The sequence below is a fragment of the Lolium perenne genome, chromosome 6, assembly GCF_019359855.2.
Source record: "Lolium perenne isolate Kyuss_39 chromosome 6, Kyuss_2.0, whole genome shotgun sequence".
In the NCBI taxonomy this organism is placed as follows: Eukaryota; Viridiplantae; Streptophyta; class Magnoliopsida; order Poales; family Poaceae; genus Lolium; species Lolium perenne.
In genome coordinates, this window is record NC_067249.2 from 187,255,141 (window position 1) to 187,276,164 (window position 21,024).

General features: G+C 45.1%; 2 protein-coding genes across 3 annotated transcripts; both read left to right on the top strand.

The window, feature by feature from the left end:
* Positions 1–11,818: 11,818 nt before the first annotated feature.
* Positions 11,819–17,064, top strand: LOC127306678 (SPX domain-containing membrane protein OsI_08463). 2 transcript variants are annotated; one of them, XM_051337365.2, is made up of 12 exons: positions 11,819–12,045; positions 12,143–12,260; positions 13,653–13,721; positions 13,996–14,116; positions 14,202–14,513; positions 14,641–14,745; positions 14,843–15,297; positions 15,412–15,716; positions 15,807–15,988; positions 16,087–16,277; positions 16,378–16,511; positions 16,615–17,064. In XM_051337365.2, exons 3-12 carry the CDS (start codon positions 13,669–13,671, stop codon positions 16,851–16,853), a joined length of 2,097 nt encoding a protein of 698 aa, XP_051193325.1. In that variant the 5' UTR covers positions 11,819–12,045; positions 12,143–12,260; positions 13,653–13,668; the 3' UTR covers positions 16,854–17,064. The 2 variants fall into 2 exon arrangements, with proteins under 2 accessions (XP_051193325.1, XP_051193326.1); XM_051337366.1 differs by having other exon boundaries at positions 11,823–12,045; positions 15,810–15,988.
* Positions 17,065–18,711: 1,647 nt separating this feature from the next.
* Positions 18,712–20,769, top strand: LOC127309408 (protein HOTHEAD-like). The gene is made up of 4 exons (XM_051340273.2): positions 18,712–18,766; positions 18,853–19,500; positions 19,635–20,616; positions 20,715–20,769. Exons 1-4 carry the CDS (start codon positions 18,712–18,714, stop codon positions 20,767–20,769), a joined length of 1,740 nt encoding a protein of 579 aa, XP_051196233.1.
* Positions 20,770–21,024: the final 255 nt, after the last annotated feature.

Sequence of the window (21,024 nt, forward strand, 5' to 3'; positions counted from 1 at the left end):
TGTTATGAGCATATACCAGAATGATTCATATGATGATCATTGGACGACAGTAAGAATATCCTTGAGTACTTTAGAAGAACTAAGGATATACATATATTTTTTTTATGAAGAAATGACAAACAAATCGCTGTAAGGTGTTACACCGATATTTGTGTTGTCACATATCAAAATAGAATTTCAATCTCAAATTAGACTAAGTGTTGTTTAAAAGGTAGCACAATGAGCTAGAAGTTGTCTATGCTAGATTTAGAAGAGTTCTAAATATTGTGACGGATTCTACAAAAGAAGGCAGAGTATGTCATTATTTTGACAATGACAAAGGATGTTAAGTCAAGAGGTTCTTTGAGAACTTGGTGTAGTTCCGACGTAGTCGTAACTTTGAAGCTATATTGTGTGTGACAATATTAGTGACATATTTCAGACAAATGGAATTAAGGTTCCACCAGAAGATCAAACATATTTAATGCCAGCTCATTTGGAAATGAGTGATGCGTTGAGACGCAAATGAATTACAAAATACATACGTTTCTGAGCGTGTCAGATCCGATGACTAAAAACCTCTCCCGTGAGCAATACATGATAAAACACCAGAAGGCCAAGGTGTTATATCTTTACAATGTAATCTAGATTATTGACTCTAGTGCAAGTGGGAGACTGAAGGAGATATGCCCTAGAGGCAATAATAAAGTGGTTATTATTTATATCTTTATGTTTATGATAAATGTTTATATATCATGCTAGAATTGTATTAACCGAAACATTAGTACATGTGTGATATGTAGACAAACAAGAAGTCCCTAGTATGCCTCTTAAACTAGCTTGTTGATTAATAGATGATTAGTTTCATAATCATGAACATTGGATGTTATTAATAACAAGGTTATGTCATTGTGTGAATGATATAATGGACACACCCAATTAAGCGTAGCATAAGATCTCGTCATTAAGTTATTTGCTATAAGCTTTCGATACATAGTTACCTAGTCCTTATGACCATGAGATCATGTAAATCACTTATACCAGAAAGGTACTTTGATTACATCAAACACCACTGCGTAAATGGGTGGCTATAAAGGTGGGATTAAGTATCCGGAAAGTATGAGTTGAGGCATATGGATCAACAGTGGGATTTGTCCATCCCGATGATGGATAGATATACTCTGGGCCCTCTCGGTGGAATGTCGTCTAATGTCTTGCAAGCATATGAATGAGTTCATAAGAGACCACATACCACGGTACGAGTAAAGAGTACTTGTCAGGAGACGAGGTTGAACAAGGTATAGAGTGATACCGAAGATCAAACCTCGGACAAGTAAAATATCGCGAGACAAAGGGAATTGGTAATATATGTGTATGGTTCATTCGATCACTAAAGTCATCGTTGAATATGTGGGAGCCATTATGGATCTCCAGATCCCGCTATTGGTTATTGGTCGGAGTGAGTACTCAACCATGTCCGCATAGTTCTCGAACCGTAGGGTGACACACTTAAAGTTGGATGTTGAAATGGTAGTTCTTGAATTATGGAATGGAGTTCGAATATTTGTTCGGAGTCCCGGATGAGATCCCGGACATCACGAGGAGTTCCGGAATGGTCCGGAGAATAAGATTCATATATAGGATGTCATTTTATGTGAAATAAAATGTCGCGGAAGGTTCTATGGAAGGTTCTAGAAGGTTCTAGAAAAGTCCGGAAGAAACCACCAAGGAAGGTGGAGTCCACAAGGGACTCCACCTCCATGGCCGGCCAGCCCTAGTGGGGTGGAGTCCCAAGTGGACTCCACCATAGGGGGCCGACCACCCCCACATGGGAGGTGGGAATCCCACCTTTGGGTGGGAGTCCTAGTTGGGCTAGGTTTCCCCCTCCTATGGAAGGTTTTGGTTTCGGGTCTTATTCGAAGACTTGGACACCAACACTTGGGATCCACCTATATAATGAGGGGCCAAGGGAGGGGGCCGGCCAACCCAAGACCATAGCTTGGCCGCCCCCCTTGAGTGGCCGGCCACCCCCTCCCAAACCCTAGCTTTGCTCCTCCACTTCATATTTCCCGCGTAGCTTAGCGAAGCTCCGCCGGACTTCTACACCGCCACCGACACCACGCCGTCGTGCTGTCGGATTCAAGAGGAGCTACTACTTCCGCTGCCCGCTGGAACGGGGAGGTGGACGTCGTCTTCATCAACAACCGAACGTGTGACCGAGTACGGAGGTGCTGCCCGTTCGTGGCGCCGGAACCGATCGTGATCAAGATCTTCTACGCGCTTTTGCAAGCGGCAAGTGATCGTCTACCGCAGCAACAAGAGCCTCATCTTGTAGGCTTTGGAATCTCTTCAAGGGTGAGACTCGATACCCCCTCGTTGCTACCGTCTTCTAGATTGCATCTTGGCTTGGATTGCGTGTTCGCGGTAGGAAAATTTTTGTTTTCTATGCAACGTTATCCTACAGCAAGAAGATCATCCAATGGATCTCGGAAGCCAGCAGCAGAGAAGAAGCAGCGTGGCTTCCACGGAGGCCTCACCGGCTGGTGCACCGACGATCGAAATTACTGCACCGGAGCCTCTGGTGGTCGAAATTACTGCACCGGAGCCTCCTCGCTACCCCGTGGACGATATAAAGGAGATGAAAGCATGTCATCTGTATTATCCTATCGGGAACATGTCCATGAAGGTAGCCATCGGCAGTGCTTTACCACCTGGAGCACTCCACCACAACAACCCCATTCAAGATGGCTATGCTCGTGTCACGGTGGAGGAGATAGTCCAAGGGTTTGAGGACCTGGACATTGACATTGCTACACCTGAAGGGGCGAAAAGACTTGGAGATGTCAAGCGCCAGTTCATTCTATGGCAGAAGAAGTTTATCAAGTTTCCAGGCGAGGCGCCAACAAGTCCACCCCCCTACGGTGGTGGTGGTGGCGGCGGTGGTGGTGGTGGTGGTGGTGCTTCACCTACACCTCCTTCACGTCAGCCGACGCCGCCCCCCAATTCACCTCCGGCGGGTAAGCAGCCGCCGCCCCCTAGTCCGCCCCGGCGGGTGCGCACGCCGCCCCAATCCACCTCCGGCGAAGAAGCAGAAGCAGCAGTCCTGGATTATTAACCCGGACCCTTACGTACCTAAGAAAACAAAGGTACCGGAGCCATCACTGAAGCCTCTCCCCACGAGGCCTTGGGAACGTAGTGCCGAGGAAGTCGACGCACACGCGGCTGCTGATTTAGAGAAATGGAAGGCGGCCTGCAAGAAGAAAAGAGAGCCCGAGCCCAAGCCAGTATTTTCTGATGAGCAAAAGAAGTGGGCTAAGTCATTTTTGAACGCACCGTCCCAAGCCGCGAAGAATCGCACGACGACTATGCACGTGAACTAAAGAATCGTGCACGCATATTCAAGGAGAAGAATGAGGAGGCCGATAAAGCGGAATTACAAAGTGCACAAAGCGGGAAACGAGTTGTTGCCCAGCTCGGGGAACAAAGTAAACAATCGATTGCCCCGCTTATAGTGACAGCCGCCGGTCCGGATGCCCCCGAAATCATAGAAGCTGCGGCAGCACAGGGATTGACTGTAATGAGTGCCAGAGAACAAGCGGCCAACTTAGGTATTACTCTTCGTGAACTGTTAGGCCTTGATGAGGCGCCAGTGAAGGAGGTAGTACTTACATATGTGAAGAATGGGCCTCTCGTCGAGCCTGCGCAGGAAGAGGATCTACCTCCACAAATGAAAGGTCTGCTGAACTGGTACAAGGGTTACATAAAACATAAAAACGCCAAAGATTATATTTATGCGGAAGTTGGATATGAGCATCACTTCAAACAATACTGTGTACAAATTCATCTGAGTGAATTGTTCCAGCTTTTCAATCTGCGCGAGCTCGACAAATCTATCATCGGTTGCTACGTTACGTAAGTGATTTATTTCTACCCCATCTCGTTCATATTGCCTCGCACTATATATATATATATATATATATATATATATATATATATATATATATATATATATATATATATATATATATATGTCCTAACTATATTGTTGTGTCCGCTATTATACATGCAGATTGAAGATTAAGGAATGCAGAGTAAGGAGCATCCATGATGTTGGGTTCATTGACCCACACATCGTTAATGGATACACGTTAAAGCATCACCCCGCCGACGTGGAGAAAGACCTGTGGCGGTTTCTTGATAAGCAGGAACTCAAAAGTGATATTCTATTTCCTTACCATTTTGGGTGAGTGTTTATGTCTTGAGCACATTCTCTTTTGTTTACTCCATGCATGGTATGTGGCCGGCTAATCGATGAGTTATGCATGACGTACTGTGCATGTATCGTGTCCGCAGGTTCCACTGGATTCTGCTAGTAATTAAAGTTGACAAATCAGAATGTATCGTCCACGACTCTCTGGATATGGATAAGGCGGAGTGGGCCGACATGAGACAAATGATTCAAAAGTAATTGTTTTCATTCATTTGCGCTCTATATCGATCGGCCTATTTCGTTCATTTCCTAATTAAGCTTCAAGTAATTAACTAATAACTCTCTTGTTCATTTAATTTTCTTTGCCTCGTAGGGTTTGGAGACGGTTCGCAGATACAAAGGTCGGTGAATTCAAGAAAGAGCTAAATTTCATGCGGTCAAAGGCTAAGAATGGTAGCGATATGCAGCCACCGGGAACCAATCTGTGTGGATACTATGTCTGTGAGATGATCCGGAGATACACCTCTGAGCGCGTTCCGAGTGATCTCAATGCTCAGAGGAATCACCTCCGGTCGATGCTTAGTCCAGAAGCTCGCTTCCGACCACTTCAAGAGGAACTAGCTGGATGGTTCAGGAGGGAAGTCCTCCGTCCTAAAGGAGAACACCATTGCGACGACGTAGAACTATACATGCATTAAATTATGTATGGAAACTTGTTCAAACTTGTATATGGTCATCCGATGATACTGAATATATATTGTATATTCCTCTTGAATTCTTTTTGTTCTAATTTCAAATTTGTTTGAAATTGTACATTCATATGCATGTATATATGTAGTACCGTAGAATATGTGAAACTCTTTCAAAATTACAATAAAGCACAAAAGAAATAAAACAATATACAAATTAAACAGAAAATATGTTTAGGGGGGGGGGGGCAGGTTTAGGGGGGGCCGAAAACCCTAAACCTGCGGCGACCTTTAGTCGCGGTTGGCCAGAAGAACCGCGACTAAAGGTCCTCCGCCCGGACGGCCGCCTGACGCCCACGTGGACGGGCCTAAGGAACCGCGACTAAAGGGGGGGGGGGCCTTTAGTCGCGCTACTTTGGTCGCGGTTGCGCAACCGCGACTAATGGCAGTTGCGAACCGCGACCAAAGACCCTTTTTCCACCAGTGGATCTATCGCAATCCGCAAGTAGTGTCCTTGGATATTTGTAGAGTGGCAGGGCCCAGTGAACCAATAGCTTACTAGCACGTTCAACACACTTTTGGAGATTCTGTAGAGAAAAAAGGGCATCCACAAAGTTTGCTAGCGACTCCGAAAAAGAAAATAAGAAGCGGACGGTCTGTGACTCGCCGACCTTCACTTCAGCAGCAGCAGCTCTCCCTGGACTGATCGGTTGCATTCTTTATGGCCGAAAGCCGACGAGACAAAACGGAATCTAGGATATTCTCCGGTTTATTCCATAACAACGTCACTGACGGTAAACACTGGTTTCCATCAGCAAGTACGGGCGCGTGAAAAGGAGGTTTCTTCACGACAACCGGGGTTGAAAGAAAGAAGTCATATAAGTCATACCTACGTCGTAAATTTGATCAATATAATGTAATACATGATATATATTACAAAATACATATGATTAGAAAACTCAGATGTTCTACTTTCTAATAATATAATTTTTGTGCCGTACAATTTCTGTTATGTTAGTTAAATTAATGATCTGGGGTAATGTGCCGGTCTTATAATCCCTAACGGAGGGAGTACATCCTTGCGCTAATTATAATCATGTATATGTCATTCAAATTAGTAGGTCTCAGAGCTAATAATGTATAAGTATATGTTCTTCTATACTGATTTGATGTTCACCTATGGAAGAGAATGGAGTGTTTTGTGTGCCATGAGATTAGGTTTCATTAAGTCGATTCTTTAATCAAGAATCATTAGTTGGTATGTGTCTTATATGATATGACATTCGTGTCTAGATTTAATGTCAACAAGTACTGACTGATAATTATGATTTCAGATCATATAGACCACATATTAATATTATTAGAGTCATTCTTGATCAAAGCTTTGTCTTAACGAAACCTAGTACACCCTCTATTATGAAATATAGAGGGAGTATACCAGTACATATTTTTGTGTGATTTCCCTATCCCCCGACAACATATGCCATTGAATAAAATGATTATTGCACTAGACGATTGCTAGTGTTAACATATGCCTAATAGATCTAAATGATAACATCATCTTGTAATTTTTGGAAGAAAATATAAAGTAGTTTATTATGGAGTTCATTAGTTTCCCCTAAAATTGCATTATGAAGTTTAAAACATGTAGAAGAAAAATAAGTTCAGTGGTTCAACCAAAACTTCACTAGTCAGCATACACACAAATTTAACTGTAGAAAATCATGTGCAGATACACCAATTAACCGCATATGAGGCGACACACCTAGCTCAAATTACGTATTGTGTGCACATACTTGTATTCTTTTAACTACATAATCAATTGTCTATGGGTAAAATCGCTAGTCATCGACACAAAATTTGACTTTGTAGATCCCCCTCGATTTTTTTTGGCTTTGCAGATAGTGTTATGATCATTCGGTGAACTTATTTCAAGATAGTAAATAGTACCATGCTAAGTATAGCCATTCCTTAAGATGCATTGTTAATATAATGCACCCTCACAAAGCTTTGGTTTAAACATATCATGAAATTAGATTGAGTTTGGTTTAGGACCACAAATGTTGGGCCAAGGCTTATCCAGGTCAAAACGGTTTAACCGTCACACTTATGAGTAAGGTATGATCAAATGGCAAAATAAGTTAACCACCTTAATTAGCCTCCTAAATTCTTGTATACTCTAACCATAGTTGAAGCATAAACTAGACCACACAGTTAGCTAGGAAAGCAAAACAGAAATTAGTTTGACATTGTATCAATGACTTCTCCTTAGGTTGTTTGTGTTGTTGTTGGTTCTTCTGGGCACTATTTTTTTGCCATGGGGTGGTGAAATTTTAGCGCCACACTGATGACAAGGATCACATGTGTAAGGCGGCTTTAATGTGTTGCACTCTTCAACTATTGCAGTCGATCCGGCCAATGCGAGTCTTGTTGATGTTGCCAAAATCAAAGACGACCTATCATCGCTGCGGTGGCTAACTGCACGGTTGTGCCTTGGCTTGCCTAGACATAGTGCAATGTTATGGTGATCCAAGGACTATCCTGAATCGAAGATTATGATGTTGTCTGTGTGTGTGTGTCTTTGGTGGATCGAACTTGTAAGCGTGTATTTTGTGTTTGTGTTGTATGGCCACATCGGTTCGGTGGTGCAACTAGGTTGTTGAAAGCTTAGTTTTTGCCTGTCTTTTTTTTTGTGGTGAATGGAAAACTCTTTGTTTGTTTAGTTAAATGCATTGGGCCCATTCACCTCAAGTGTACCCAAAAAGAAAACTCAGCACCAACCCTAAGAGCTTCTCCACCAGGGCGCCCCAAATCGTAGCCGGCGGAGATTTGAGGGTCCTAGAAAGAGAAAGTGCCAAGGGAGACTATCGGGGTCGCCGGCACCAAACCGATGCCACTTCCACATCCATTTAGGAGTCTTTTTTTCTATCGGGAGTGGTTATAGGGGAGTACCGGTGTGGGGGTTTAGAATTTTTCGACCAGCACTTGCTACAGGCGACCCCCAAACTTAGCCGGCACTGCCGGCTACTATTTGGGGGTCACACCAGTGGAGATGCTCTAATATCACACCGGAAACTAAAAGGGGTAACCTAGACACGCTTGCGGTGTCATACTTGCCTTATGACACTTTTTCTACCATCTCTGTTCATAAAAGGGTGTTAGAATTTTATCTAAATTTGAATGTATATAGACACTCTTTAGTATATAGATACATTCAAATTTGATAAGTCTATTCTTTTATAGATGAAGGGAGTATATAATCAATACACCTTTTTGTGTGTATTATCGGGAAAAAAAACTAGTTCGTTTATCAAGATTTATAAATCTTGCCTACTGTTTAAATATCTCGCCTGCAAGGGCAATCTGTTCAAGCTTGCGGTGTTGTACTTGCCTTCTGTCACTTCTTCTATATGATCAACTAGTAGCTATGCACGCGCACGCGCGTCTCAACTAATCAATTCTATAATCTTTCCAAAAAATCACATAATATGGCCAAGAGTTTTATTAGGATACTGCAATTTTGTACAACTCTCAGCCAACATGATACATCGCTGAACTGGTATACCTGAACATGAACAGGCAAATTTCACCCATTTTAGTATATCAAGATATCTCTTCCTCCTGGAAAAAACTTAATTCTCACATTCATGTCCACGGAAACAAGCTAGTTTCAGCAGCCCTGGAGTTCTTGCTGGTGGCGGCAGCTCCTGATTTGGGAGCGTCAAGTCCTAACCAAATTTCTGGAAAATAGAATGCAGAAGCCAAAGTCCTAACCTGATTTGCTCCAGAATGCACTTTGCGGAATTAGGTTTTAGCCAAGGACATCCCAAAACTTGCACTTACCTGTAAGAAAAAATAAAAACAACGAAACAACACAGTGTACATTCTCAAAGAGCACCTGGAGAATCACCACATGAAAAGAACTGAAAGGACTTCCTAGTGTTAACCGAAGATAATAATACTACGTACTGTCGTTCTAAAACTTCAATCTTTAAATACTTGTTACCTTTATCATCCAAGAACCTCTCAGCGGTTGATTACACTTGGAACATAGAACACACCACAGAGAGGTATCTGAATACGAGCAGCAGTAGATGAAACTCATTTTATAAGCAGCAGTCTTCCCAACACAGAAGTCATACATCAGGTGTATTTTGTTCCAAGATACTAAGACTTTCTGCATAGAAAAGGTAACCATCTCAGTCAATACGATGGTATCATGCATTTATGAAAGGCGTCCTTGCCCTCCAAAATCTCTACCATCCTTTTCTTGAACAGGTTTGCCGGTCCACATGAGCATCTGTGCTGCTTAAATCAGTATGCCTTAAATATGCCTGGTAGCTCACCCCTGATCTAACAACATGATGTGCACATCTTGAACCAGTAATACATGTCCCTTATCAACTTTTATGTGCACCATCAGGATGCTCTTAGACTGTACATGCTCAGTGAATTCTTGGCATCAATAAATTAAAACACACAAATTGCAAAGCTAAACCAGACAAGCAACATACCAAAAAGGCAAAAATTATCCAAAAAAATTGCAAAGCTAAATACACAAATTGCAAAGCTAAACACACAAATTCTCCAGAGTTTCCCTCTTTCCTCTCTGATTACAAGCCCTGAGCCCAAAACAATCAATGCTCCCTACCAAAAAGGCAAAATAAAATACATGCAGCCACTCGTTTGTAGGAGATCCAAATATCTTCTAGCGTGATAAAATTTGGATATTCCATAGCTCCATGTTATGACACATAATGTATGAAACTGGACAAAGTAAATAAACGGATATCTAATTAGGGTGATGGAGCTTCATATCAGATATTAATCGCGCCGAAGATATGACATTAAAGTTGAGATTTTAATGGCCCTGCGAATAATCAGTGCGCTCAGGTTGAAATCTGAATTGACAAAGTGTAATCGCCAAATGATAACATCTTAAAAATGTCCAAATGCTTTACACACTTTTGACAAAGTAAAATTTTATCCGAAAAGTAAACAATAACCGGGTAACAATCTTTGAGAAACCTAATGAATTAAGTGTTGATTTAAGAGTCTTGTCAAAGCAACCAATGGAAGCATACTATTGGAACGGAACACATTATTGTTCAGAACAATGAGTAAAAAATTCAATGATTCCAACACTGTCTACCAAGAGACTAAGCTGACTCAGATGGTGGGTCCGCAACATTGTTCATGAGACGGAACTGGGGCAAAGGGGATGAATCGAGTACTTTGAAGGAAGTGATGATGCAGAAAAATCAAATTGCTTGGCTGCACCAATCCGGGCGCGCCCTTTTAGGCATGGATCAGAATTCTGATAAGCTTTCGCACGTTTCACTATTATAAATATACACACAATATTGCACGAGTCATTGTGCAGCGAGTTCCACGGTTGTTCAAACAGAAAGAAGCACCCAGAATCCATACCTTAAAAGCCGGTCGTCACAAATAGTATACTTCAAAAAATTGTATCTTCCTTTTGGCTCAATCCACAGGTTTTGTCCCACATTGTAGAAATCAGAAGTACTCTAAGGCAGGAGAAAATCCGTCCAGGTTTGTTTACCGGCAGTATGAAACCGCGGTGGAAAGCAGAACTGATGCAGCTGCCATGACAATGAACTCCTGAAACAAACATAAGAAAAATTATTTAATCTAGCGCAAGTATTAGAAAACGTGATGCAAGCAACAACATTAAGTACGCTCGACTTGAAATACATAATATAGGCAGACTGTACATGCATCTGGCATGAAAATATGAACTCATAGAGTAAGGAATATACCTATCCACATCAGCCAATGGACTCATGGAGTAATGAAAATATGAAATCACCCAATAGTCAAGTGCTGATGAAGTTACACACTCTGTACCTATCCACATGCCATGTTTGCCGATCAATGATTATGACTATATATACAATCGCTCTGAAAGCGGAAACTCGAAATATTCAGATTTCAGATGATAAAGACATGTATGCGCGCTTACTATGAATCATCATCCTGAAACGTGATTAACCTGCAGTGAATTAGCAATTAAAGTCCTTCGTCATCTATACCTGAAACGCGATTACCTATATGGTCTCTGCATCGTCGTCGAGTACCTTAAAGGAAGTGATGATACAGACAAATCGAATTGTTTGGCGGCGCTGAATCCGAATGTGCCCCATTAGCGGCAGTGAGGATCCTTGTCGGCACCAAATCGAGAGGAAAGCAGCAGAGCCGGCAGCGGCGGAAGGCGAGGAGGTTGGGCAGTTGACAACCGGCAACCCTAGGATGGGAGGGGCAAGCGAGGGGATTGGTGGCGGACTCAGCGCTGGATCGCATGGGGGCAGCAGCGCCTCCGCCTCTGGTAGCGGCGGCGAGCGAGGACGGCGGGCGAGCGCCTCCGCTTCCGGTTGGTGCAGGGAGCACGGCACGGCAGGCTAGGGACGCGCCGGTGCGGGGAGGTCCAGGAGAGGAGAAGGGCACCAGGCGGCGGGGAGGGCGTTCGTGCTGAGTGCTGGAGGAACCAAGGAAGGCCCGTGATTTGGGGATGCGTCATTGTAACTGATGCGGTTGAGGAAAAAGGGTGGGGAGAACGGAGCATCCATGTCCCTTAGATTAAACCAGTGCACGGCTGAGATCGTATTTTCCTACGCAAGTTTGTGCCTTTATAAGTAGTAGAGATACATCTTCCGGTGTGTATTCTCGATGAAGAAAAACACCTACTCTAGTTCATTTATCAAGATTTGTGACTTACTGTAGTTACCTCACACAATACTAGGGGCAGTGAGGCGAGAGGCGTTTTTGTCCACAGCCACAGGCCACGGTCACGCTATGCCAAAAACGGGGCCGCGGGCGGGCCGTACGTGCAGATCGCACCGGTCACGTCCGCATCGCCGAACAGCTCCTCCTGTCCCGGCCACATCCCCGGCGAGACCCCCTCCCTCCCTCCATGTACTCCTCCTCCGTCCTCCCTCCCCCCTCCGCCCGTCGCCGCTATAAATACCTCGCTCCTCCTCTCTCGCTCGCACCTCCCAAGCCGACCACAGATACAGCCGAACCTAGCCATTGCATTCGCAAGATACTGGTACAGATACGCATACGCCATTGCCATTGCACCTCCCTCTTCCCGATTCCAGCCGCTTCGTCTCCTTGTGTCTCTGTTCGCAAGGGATCGCTGTGCCTGTATGCGTTTACGGCTTTCTGTTTTTCTTCTTCTTCTTTTGATTTTGGTGTATCTATGTTGTGTTCTGAATGCGTGATTAATTCGGTATATGTGCAGGCGCGATAGTGTTCTTTGATTTGTTGATGGCCATCTAAATTGAGGAGATTGTTCCGCGGAGAAGAAGGGATCAGCCGATCGAGGGAAGGGGAGGAAGGAGCCACCAAGAACACGCCCGGTAACCATTCTATTCCAATTGGAAACAGAGATTCAGAGACTCGTTTCGCTTGCTGTGTCTCTATTGGCTTTAATTCTGGATTCGCCTAAATTTCTCCTTTAAAATGGGAGTGCCTTTTATTTTTATTTTTCCATGATTCTTTTCAAGCGAAATTTGGAACAGCTTTTTCTGATCGATGGATAATGCCAGAATCCTTGTCACGCTCCCGCTGTCTCGCCGAACTAGCTATTGCCCCCACTTCCTCGCCAAACTTGTTAGTGCCGAAGAAGAACCTTCTGCATTTGCGCTATGGTTCACAAAAGCATAGGAGTATCTTTTATAGATAGATAAAATCCACCGAGGCCAAACGGCAAGGACGAAACAAGGTTTGCTCAGGTTAGCAACTTGAGTTTACAGCACAACACACCCAAGAAGTAGCAGTTAAAGAGATAGAGGCCAGTGATAAGACATAATGAAAAAAAACCTAAACAACATTCTGGGTAGTAGCTAGCCGGAGGAGAGTAGTTGTCAGCTGTCAGCAAAGAGCTTCTTAATAAGGACCAGTATCTTGTCCATAATCGATGATATGCCATCCTCATGAGTTGAGAGTTGGTCTCTTAATTCTATTCAAGAGAATCATGATACTACTGAAAGAGAAGCAGAACCACCATATTTTCCTACCCCAATTTTATTTTCCCTGATGTGTCACCTTCAGCCTCTCTGGGTCACTTAGTCCCATCAATTGGTCTGATAGTTCACTTTCCTATAGTACACTCACTATGTGGCAAAGTACACAACAAAAAACAAGGAAAACAACTGCACCTGGGCCTTTCTAGTACAGTGCTATGTAGATGTAGGCGATCTAGTATTGTTTCTCTTGTGTAGGCACGTGCTTTGCAAGGTCCATCAGTAAAGGAGATCTGCGTGTGTGTGTGTGCAAAAGGAGTGCCACAGTAAAGGTACCTAGCTCTTGGGAGACCATTGAGCCATTTATTATGCGTTTCTGAATCCTAAATTGCCCTCTCCAGGGTTTTGTCTGGCTATGTCGATCATTAGACGATTCTGTGCCAGCTTGCTACGTGTCCCATCCTGTTTTGGAGCTACCTCGAATCTGTTAAGCTTTTTTCTAGACATGTTAACATTATCTTAGGTTCTCCACTTGTTAAAAGCTATGTATTTTGTCCATTTAAGCACTGACATGTCTGGCTTTGGCACTTTCTGTTTGCATTTTGTCTTAAGTTCGTAAAGATCTTTTCCTGAAACAGACAGATTAGCAGTGTATCTTAATTTCGTCCCGCATCTGAACCAATAATTTCACTGGTATTCTAAAGTGTTAACTGAGAAAAAATGTGCTTGAGCTGATTGGTTGTAGCCTCTGTTGTGATGCTAACAATTTGTTATATTTTGTTTCAGGTAGTAAAACGCCAAGATGGTTAATTTCGGGAAGGTTTTGGTGTCAGATCAATTGGAAGAGTGGAAAGAGTATGTTTCTATGTTACCCCGAAATTATTGAGTTCCCTTGTCAAAAAGAGAAATTATTGAGTTCCCTTGTCAAAAAGAGAAATTACTGAGTTCCCCTGTTAAAAAAAGAAATTATTGAGTTCCCTAACATTTCACTCTTATGACTGCACTGGTTAGATATGTATAAACTAGGTGTTACCGAGTATAATAAAAAAAAACTTGGAATCATTAAGTTATTATAAGCTTCTCCGGTGATCATTTGTAATCTTATTACTTCTTTGTTAACTATTTCCAGATACTACATTAATTACAAAATGATGAAGAAAAAGTTAAAACATTATGTCCAGCAGACCCAAAATGGTGGAAGAAATCATGAACAGGTTCTTAAAGAGTTCTCAAGAATGCTTGATGATCAGGTAAAACGGAGCTGAGTTGCTGATGTATTCTTTTAACCACCAATTTTTATTCTTAAGAGTGCTAATGTAAAGTATTTCGTTGCAGATTGAAAAGGTTGTGCTCTTTCTCTTGAAACAGCAAGGCCATCTTGCTAGCAGGATCGAAAAATTGGGAGAACAGCGTGCTATGCTCACAGAACAGTCTGATATATCCCAGGTTTCTCAAGTGCGAGACGCTTATCGTCAAGTCGGGCTTGATCTTGTGAAGCTCCTTAGATTTGTTGATATGAATGCTACTGGAATCCGGAAGATACTTAAGAAGTTTGATAAACGCTTCGGCTATAGATTTACAGACTATTATGTCTCAACTCGTGCGAATCATCCTTATTCTCAGCTTCAGCCGATCTTCAAACAAGTGGTAATTTCACTTTATTGCATATTCAATTCATAAGTGGGGCTTTAGTGATTTTTTTTTGATGGTAGATATCCTTGAGTCTGTGTATCCTTCATCATCTTTTGCACTCATGATGAAGTTCTGAATGCAGGGTATTGTAGCTGTTGCTGGTGCTCTGACACGTAACCTTGCATCTCTGCAAAATCATCAAGGAAGCTATACGTCAATCTATGACCATCCATCAATTACCTTGAAGGTCTATTTATGGGTATTCTGTTGGTTCCATAGTCAGACAAGACAATTCCCATATGCTCTAACAAAGGGAAATCTGTACTCGTTTTCTGTATATGCAGGATCCTGTCATAGAACAAATAAATCATTCAGTACAAAAACTCACGAACTCCACAACCTTCCTGAAATTCCTAGGGCAACACGCACTCATTGTTCCAGAAGATGTGCAAACTAGCTCAGACGATCTTGTTGATGACCAGAGCTACCATTTCATGTCGCTGATGCTCAACCTAGTGAACACATTCCTCTACATGGTAAACACATATATCATCGTTCCGACTGCAGATGACTATTCGGTGAGCCTTGGCGCAGCGGCAACCGTCTGCGGTGTGGTTATCGGGTCGATGGCAGTTGCCCAAGTTTTCTCCTCGGTTTATTTTAGTGCCTGGTCAAATAAATCGTACTTCAGACCCCTTGTATTCAGCAGCATCATGCTGTTTTCAGGGAACCTGCTGTATGCTTTGGCGTATGATCTCAATTCCATAACTGTTCTCATTCTTGGCCGGCTACTCTGCGGGTACAGACTTTTTGATTCTCTAATTTACTTGTGTCATGTTCAGTTTCTGCTTTGATTGGGTGCAAATTCTTAAAATGTTTGTCTGATCGGTCACATTGTCAACATGATATTCAGGCTGGGTTCTGCCAGAGCTGTGAACCGTCGGTATATCAGCGACTGTGTGCCTCTGAAAATCAGGCTGAAGGCCTCTGCAGGGTTCGTTAGTGCTAGTGCACTTGGAATGGCATGCGGTCCTGGGCTTGCTGGTTTGCTGCAGACAGAGTTCAAGATCTACGGGGTCACCTTTAATCAGAACACCTTGCCCGGGTGGGTCATGTGCCTTGCTTGGGTTGTCTACTTGATTTGGCTGTGGATTTCATTCAAAGAGCCAGATCACATTGCTAAAGAGAACGGAGCCAACACACAGTCATCTGATTCCAGTAAACTTTCTCCTATGCATCGTTTTAAAAGCGTTATGGTCACAAAACTTAGGTTCTGGACACGGTTACTAAGATAATTCTTTGTCATAGCAGACCATCGACGAAGTGACAATTTAGAGGATGGTCTAGCACAACCTTTACTCACGGAGGAGAAGGAGAGACAGGATGAAAATGTCCAGGATGATGACGACAAGGAGGAAGACCGTAAAGAATGTCATAAGCCAGCAACATCTCTTGCCGCAGCATACAGATTGCTCACGCCCTCTGTTAAGGTTTCCTCCTCTCCCCAACGAATCTCATCTTTCTTTTGTTGGATGTACCAGCTTCTTATGCACTGGCTTACAAACATATGCTCTTCACACCATATCAGGTTCAGTTATTGATCTACTTCATGCTCAAGTTTACAATGGAAATTCTACTCTCAGAGTCGAGTGTTGTCACTTCGTTCTATTTTAACTGGTCCACGGGTAGTGTGGCCATCTTTCTAGCAGTTCTTGGGCTGACAGTTCTTCCGGTCAATATCATCGTGGGAAGCTACGTTACCAACTTGTTTGAAGACAGGTAACTCGTACGCTCTTTACACTGGACGTGCTAGAGCAGTTCCCGTGTCTTGCCAACTGTAATTCTCATCATTTTCCATCCCCTTACTTTTTTCCTGAAGGCAAATTTTGGTGGCGTCTGAAATCATGGTCCTGATCGGCATCGCCGCGAGCTTCCATTTCACCTCAAGCTACTCCGTTCCACAATACGTCACGTCGGCTATCATCACGTTTGTGTTCGCCGAGGTGCTGGAAGGTAAGAACCAAACAATTTACCGCCGGAGCAAACTCTGAAGCACGTGTGAAAAATGTCTTTTCTGAAACTGCATTGCATTTCTGATCTTCTCCGGACATCGCAGGGGTCAACCTGTCCCTTCTTTCCCGGGTGATGTCGTCGAGGCTTTCCCGGGGTACCTACAACGGCGGGCTCCTCTCGACGGAGGCCGGGACGCTGGCCCGGGTCACCGCGGACGTGACGATCACAGCGGCGGGGTATCTGGGGCAGAGCCAGCTCCTGAACGCCACCCTGGTCCCGTCCTTGGTCATCTGCCTAGCCTCCATCGCCGCGACGTTCGGCACTTACAACAGCCTGTACTGAGAAACAACTCCCTCGATGAAACATGGATCGACGGCAAGCTGCTGTCTGAAGCTTTTGCGGTGACGCTGTAAATGTTAGCTCCGTCACTGCTAGTGCTAGATGCTGCGTCCCAAAGTGTTGTATGGAAATGGAAGCTAAACGAGCTGCCAAATGTCCTACTGTAGCAAATACACTTGAAATAATAAAGTGACATGGCCCTTTATGCAACAAACGCTAAGAATGATTTTCCTTCAAAAAAAGATAAGAATGGAAGGATTTTCTCCTATTTGGTGTAAGTGGATTGAGGATTATGTGTTCGCCGGAAGTGTGGCAGAAAAAAAGGGCAAATGATGATATCGGCAGCTACATTCACACAAAGAAAGGTCTTTGCCAAAGCGACCCCCTTTCACCAATTTTGTTCAATGTTGTTGCGGATATGCTTGTGGTACTTATTGAACGGGCAAAACTGGATGGTCAAATTACTGGGGTTGTGCCACATCTTGTTGACGATTGTTTCTCCATCTTACAGTATGCGATGACACCATTATTTCACGAATCATGATTTAGAAAAGGCGAAGAAACTAAAGTTTAGGCTTCGGCTCTAAGTTTATTCCTAAGTTCTTCCTTGCCATCACCTTCTCCGCCGCGACCAGCCGCGGTGTCACCGGCTTCGGCTCGGTGGTCCCTCCTCTGCCTCCTCTCTACATTATTTTGGGGTGTGCATGAAGGAAGAAGTGGAACCGTGAGAAGATAAGGTGGGGAGTGGATAAGAAGGCCCATAGCACGAATCTTGGCGCACTTATCTGACGGTGGTGGATTTGACTGAGCCCTAAGCTAAATCTCAGCTAGTGAGAATTAGCAAAACTGCTATAATATACTCCATCTATTTTGATATAGTCTACATTCTAGAAAAAAAAATAGTACTCCCTCCTTGCCAAAATGTAGAGCGTATAAGAATTGTTAAAAGTCAAACGATGTAATATTTGACCAAATATGTAGCAAAATATAACAACATCCAAAATACCAAATCAATACCATTAGATTCCTCGTGATGTATATTTTCATATTGCATATATTTTGTATGGTAGTTGTTGATAATTTTCTCAAAAAACTTGGTCAAACTTAACATCATTTGACTTTTTAAAATTCTTATATGCACTACATTGTGGCAAGGAGAGAGTATTGCATTTATTAATACTACTTAGATATGCGAACAACCAATCCAAACTACATAGAAAATAACAACGTCAAATAAAAAGAGCAAAACCACTCCGGTTTCATTGTTATTGTTGATTAAAAGTTAGAATGTAAACTATTTCTGAAAAAGTTGGGACTATTTCAGATCGGGGAGAGTATGTGTAAACCACATGTGTATTATATTATGAATATACTTCTCGAGAAAGTTTTGAACACATGATTCACAAGTTCTCTATCTAAATATTTGAAACAACATTCTCTAATCAATGTTTAAAAACCAAAGAACATTACAAGTCATGAACCAAAAAGAACCAGGAATGTAGATAATTACTCACCCTTCAAACCTAAATAACCGTATGTTCGAAAAAATAGTAAATAACCGTAGAGTTGCATAATTCAGTTAACTAATAAAGCCATATACACACATTGTCGCGGTCTCAAAGAGGGAGTAGCGTATTTGAGCTATACATTCTCCAGAGCGCCCAACAGAAACAGCAGACAAGCACGGGACAGAACGAATTATCATTGCCGAGCCCGTGGAAGAATTTCGGTTGACACAAAGGCTGCGCAGCAGCAGCACCAAGAGCGGAGCCATGAAGCAACGGTTTCTTTTGGTCGCTTCGTCAGTATATAAGCACACCTGGCTCTGCAAGCCAGCCACATCAAAACACAAGTCAAAGCAATGGCGTCCTTCATCCTCACGGGCTTGTTCGTGCTCCTATCCGTCTCCCAGCAAGGTGATCAATCTTCTTGCTCTTAATTAGAATTCGCATTATGAGGTGTTACTGATTCTTGCAATTATGTGTGTGTGTTTGTGTGACAGCGTTGGGCCAGAACTACACGTTCATGAGGGAGGCGACGCACGCGCCGCCGGTGGCCTACTACGACTACATCGTCATCGGCGGCGGCACGGCTGGCTGCCCGCTGGCGGCGACGCTGTCGAGGCGGTACCGCGTGCTGGTGCTGGAGCGCGGCGGCTCCCCGTACGACGACGACCGCGTGCTGAACATGGCGCACTTCTCGGACGTGCTGTCGGACACGTCGGCGTCGTCGCCGTCGCAGCGGTTCGTGTCGGAGGAGGGCGTGATCAACTCTCGGCCCCGGGTGCTGGGCGGCGGCAGCTGCCTCAACGCGGGCTTCTTCTCGCGCGCCGGCGCCGGGTACGTGCGGGCCGCCGGGTGGGACGCCAGGGAGGTGCTGAGCGCGTACAGGTGGGTGGAGGACGTGGTGGCGTTCCAGCCGGAGCTGGGGCCATGGCAGGCGGCGGTGCGGAGGGGGCTGCTGGAGACCGGAGTGGTGCCGGACAACGGGTTCACGTACGACCACATCCCCGGCACCAAGGTCGGCGGCTCCATCTTCGACCCGGAGGGCCGGCGCCACACGGCGGCCGACCTGCTCAGGTACTCGCGCCCCGAGGGGATCGACGTGCTGCTCCGGGCTAGAGTGGCCAGGATCTTGTTCAGTTACAAAGGTAATCTTGTTTAAAGATGGCAGTGCCAACTGACCGTTAAGTTAGTTAACGGTAATGGTGCACTATTTTCGTGGCGCGAAAATTTTGATCGACGAGTTCGGACGCCAACAGCAGCAAGATTTCTGTGATTGCAGGGACCAAGCCCGTGGCGCGCGGCGTGGTGTACCGCGACTCGCAGGGCATCATCCACGTGGCGTACCTCAACCAGGGCGACGCCAACGAGATCATCCTCTCGGCGGGGGCGCTGGGCAGCCCGCAGCTGCTGATGCTCAGCGGCGTCGGCCCCGCCGACCACCTCCGCTCCTACGGCCTCGACGTGGTGGTCGACAACCCGGAGGTCGGGCAGGGCATGTCCGACAACCCCATGAACGCCATCTTCGTGCCGTCGCCGTCCCCGGTCGAGCTCTCGCTCATCCAGGTCGTCGGCATCACCAGGTTCGGCAGCTACATCGAGGGCGCCAGCGGGGCCGACTGGACCACCCGCACGGCCTCCACCAGTACCGGCACGCCGGAGCGCAGCTTCGGCATGTTCTCCCCGCAGACGGGGCAGCTCTCGACGGTGCCCCCGAAGCAGCGCACGCCGGAGGCCATCGCGCGAGCAGTGGAGGCCATGAGCCGGGTCCCCGACGCGGCGATGCGCGGCGGGTTCATCCTGGAGAAGGTGCTCGGCCCGCAGTCCGCGGGAAGCCTCGCGCTCCGCAACCTGGACCCCGACGACAACCCCGTCGTCAGCTTCAACTACTTCGCCCACCCGGACGACCTCCGCCGCTGCGTCGCCGGCATCGAGGAGATCGAGCGGGTCATCCGCTCCAGGGCGTTCGCGCGCTTCGCCTACCCCAACTTCGCCTTCCCGGCGATGCTCAACGTCACGGCGGAGTTCCCCGTCAACCTGATGCGTGCCAACGTGCGCGGCGGCAGCGACCCCGCGGCGCTCGAGCGCTTCTGCAGGGACACCGTCATGACCATCTGGCACTACCACGGCGGCTGCCAGGTCGGGAGAGTCGTCGACCGCGACTACCGCGTCCTCGGCATTGATGCGCTGCGCGTCATCGACGGCTCCACCTTCAATGCCTCGCCGGGGACTAACCCGCAGGCCACCGTCATGATGCTCGGCAGGTACCATTCTCCCTTGAACCTTCTTCCTAATTTTCAACAACCACCATGGATCAACTCATCATGTATGTGATCCTGTGTTTGTGTTTGTAATATGACAGGTACATGGGAGTCAAAATCCAAAAGGAGAGGATGCTCACCGAAGGATCAGGGTGAAAGCTACTAGCCAACATGTGTGTTGCATTTGCTAATTTTCTTCGAGGATTCTTTTAGTGAGCATCCTGCAGCTCGGAAATACTAATTGTAATAGGTGAAACTGTATTATCAACTATGCAAAGTTTATGAAAGCATATGCTTCACTCTGTTGTCACCACGTGTGTGGTTAAGGGAAAAGTGTGGTGGAGCAGGTGCGCTCCACGCACCTTCTCCTTTTTTGTCTTTTTCTTTTTTCTATCTCTCAAATTATACAAT